A 2,882-nucleotide genomic window follows, 5' to 3' on the forward strand; every position below is an offset into this window, starting at 1 on the left:
CGACCACACACACACACACACACACACACACACACACACACACACACACACACACACACACAATAACTACTGCACCTTCCACTCCCTTCAACTCCCCTCCCCCTCCCTTTTCCCCCCCTTCCCGCTCAAACCCTTGTTCAATATTTTCGTGAGTCTCCCTGCGTCTATTTAGTTTTCAAAATTACACCGTCCTTTGCAAACTGTCCCTTTGCCCAGAGCTGAATTAACCCTTTTCCCATTCAAACATGTTCTACAGCACAACCAAACAGACAGGAACAGTCTCGGGAGAGGTGGGGAAGGGGTTAAAATATTACTTGAATTGAAGCCAGGGATTACAACAAATGAAACAAAGAAACAATACAAACAGAATTGAATCAAACTTGTTGTAGAAAAGAGGCAAAATAAATAAACACATAATAAATATCTTCGCAAACGCAGCATAAATTTCTATGGCTGATTTTGGAAGAACTCTTCTTTCCGTCATTACGTTGTCGAAACATACAGTTTGAGACTTTGGTTTGGGGGGGGGTGTTGAGATCAACGAAGGGAATGAAAGGAAATGTATGTTAAAAACTTAGGAACTAGGACAGATAAAACCGCTGTTTTTCTCATTCCCGTCAGAAAGTCATAAACAAAAATTGTTAAGAACCAGCGAGCTCGTCGTCCCGACCTGCCAGAAATAGACAGATCTTCCATAAAAATAATTAAGAACTGCAACGTCATCACTTGTGAAACTTTTCAATTCTAATGACGTATCCAGTGTTTCCAAGGTCGCTGGCAGCTTTCTTTTCGCAAAGCACACACACACACACACACACACACACACACACACACACACACACAAACCCACACATAAACTCAACCCAACACAAACTCATCTGCACCCAACCACCACGCCCCATTTTCCCCTTTTCTCCCACCTGTCCACCAGATGGGTCATCACAACAATCGACCCAGTGGCCAAAAACTACCCCCTGTTCCGGCCTGACGTCGTGTCCAGCTTCAACTGGACAGCCACCTACCAGCTGGGCGCGGACATCCCGAGGCTGCTGGGACAGTTGAAGTCTCAGGAACCAGATCCACACAAACAATACGGTAGCACTGGCATACTAATTATAATTGTGAAGATAACAATAAAATGAAAATTTTAAAAATTACTACTACTACTACCACGACTACTACTACTTCTAATAATAATGATAATAATAATAATGATAATGATGATGATGATGATGATGATGATGATGATGATGATGATGATGATGATGAGGATGATGATGATGATGATGATACATTTAAAGATAATCATAATAATCATAATCATGATGATTATGGTAAATAATAAGAATATTTATCATTAGTAGTAGTAGTAGTAGTAGTAGTAGTAGTAGTAGTAGTAGTAGTAGTAGTAGTAGTAGTAGTAGTTGTTATTATTATTGTTGTTATTAATCTTTATTATTAGTACTATTATTATATTATTATTATCGTAGCTGTTGTATTTGCTATTGTTATTATTGTTACCTTTAATTCGTCTAATTCTGTTATTTCTCTTAAGAAATATTCTTCCCTGCTACTGGTCATCATCAGACCTCGACGGACGCGCCATTCTTGTTATTATTATTAATATTATCATCATCGTTAATATTATTATAATTATTATAATTTTTTAATTATTATTACTAGTAAAAGTACACCCGTTCTATGAACGGATTAATAGTGAAGAAGTATTAGGAAAATTCCGAAGAGGAAAGAGACTGAAAACAGGAAAGAAACAAAACATAAATATCTTACCTTGAATTTATCCATGTACCACTCCCTCTTGAGCTCCTCTAGGGGTAAGACTTCTTCCCCCTCTTCGAAGGCGTGGCATTTTCTACTAAAGTTTCAGCTCAATCACTTTTTTTTTTAAGTGTTAGGCCTACACGCCAATTGTTGCTTCCTAGAAGAACCTGATCTAGATTCTAGATCTAGCCTAGATCTCGAAGGATTATAAAGACATAGGCCTATAATTGAAAGAATGAGCATAGGCCCATAGATAAATCTAAGTTTAGACATTCACATTTTTAACAACCGACAGGCGTCACGGATGGCCTAGATTGCTAGATCTATTCACAGCAGGAAAAATCCACTTTCAAGAATACTTTCATGATTCTTGATCTCGATCTAGAGTCACCTACAGCCTAGTTCTAGACTCTAAATCTATTCACAGCAGGAAAAGATCTACGTTCAATACTTTCATCATTGTTGATCTCGATCTAAGATTAACATATAGATCTAGATATAGCCTAGATCTAGATCTTAGAATCTATAATGCATAGCAAGAAAAATCCACTTTCAATATTCAATAGGTTACCGAAATATCACAGATCTAGATTCTACTTTCATTTCATGATTTTTTTTTTTTATCTCGATTTAGATCTCGATTCTAGATTTCATCTAGACACTGTGCACAAAATACACTCATCCTTCGGCGTGCACGCTAAATCCACTGCAAGAGAAATCTACCTTCAATACTTTCATGTTTTGTTTATCTTGATCTAGATATTAGATCTAGACATACAACTACACGCAGGGCTTAAACCGGGCTGCGATTGGCTGAACCTTTGACTTTGACCCATGAATAAATTAAGTAGGTCTACGGTGGGCTACTCTTGGCGCTTTCGACGACACCCTCCTAGTCACTCTCACCACCCTCCCCCCTGCAGTGCTATCTGGCCTCCTCTATCTCTTCATTTCTCTCTCTCTCTCTCTCTCTCTCTCTCTCTCTCTCTCTCTTTCTCTCTCTCTCTCTCTCTCTCTCCCTCTCTCTCTTTCTCTCATTCTCTGTGTGTCTCTCCTCCTGTCTCTCTCCTTCTGTCTCTCTCCTTCTCTCTCTCTCTCTC

At 38.8% G+C, this 2,882-nt stretch overlaps 1 protein-coding gene across 1 annotated transcript in view; it reads left to right on the forward strand.

Annotated features, from left to right (window-relative positions):
• Positions 1-2,882, forward strand: part of LOC101851729 (alpha-(1,3)-fucosyltransferase fut-6) — a gene marked incomplete in the record, with an annotated part of 13,712 nt that overhangs the window by 4,733 nt on the left and 6,097 nt on the right. The window contains 1 exon segment of the mRNA XM_013081696.2: positions 932-1,095. Coding sequence (XP_012937150.1) covers positions 932-1,095 — 164 coding nt within the window.

This window comes from Aplysia californica, unplaced genomic scaffold (genome assembly GCF_000002075.1).
Source record: "Aplysia californica isolate F4 #8 unplaced genomic scaffold, AplCal3.0 scaffold00142, whole genome shotgun sequence".
Classification (NCBI taxonomy): Eukaryota; Metazoa; Mollusca; class Gastropoda; order Aplysiida; family Aplysiidae; genus Aplysia; species Aplysia californica.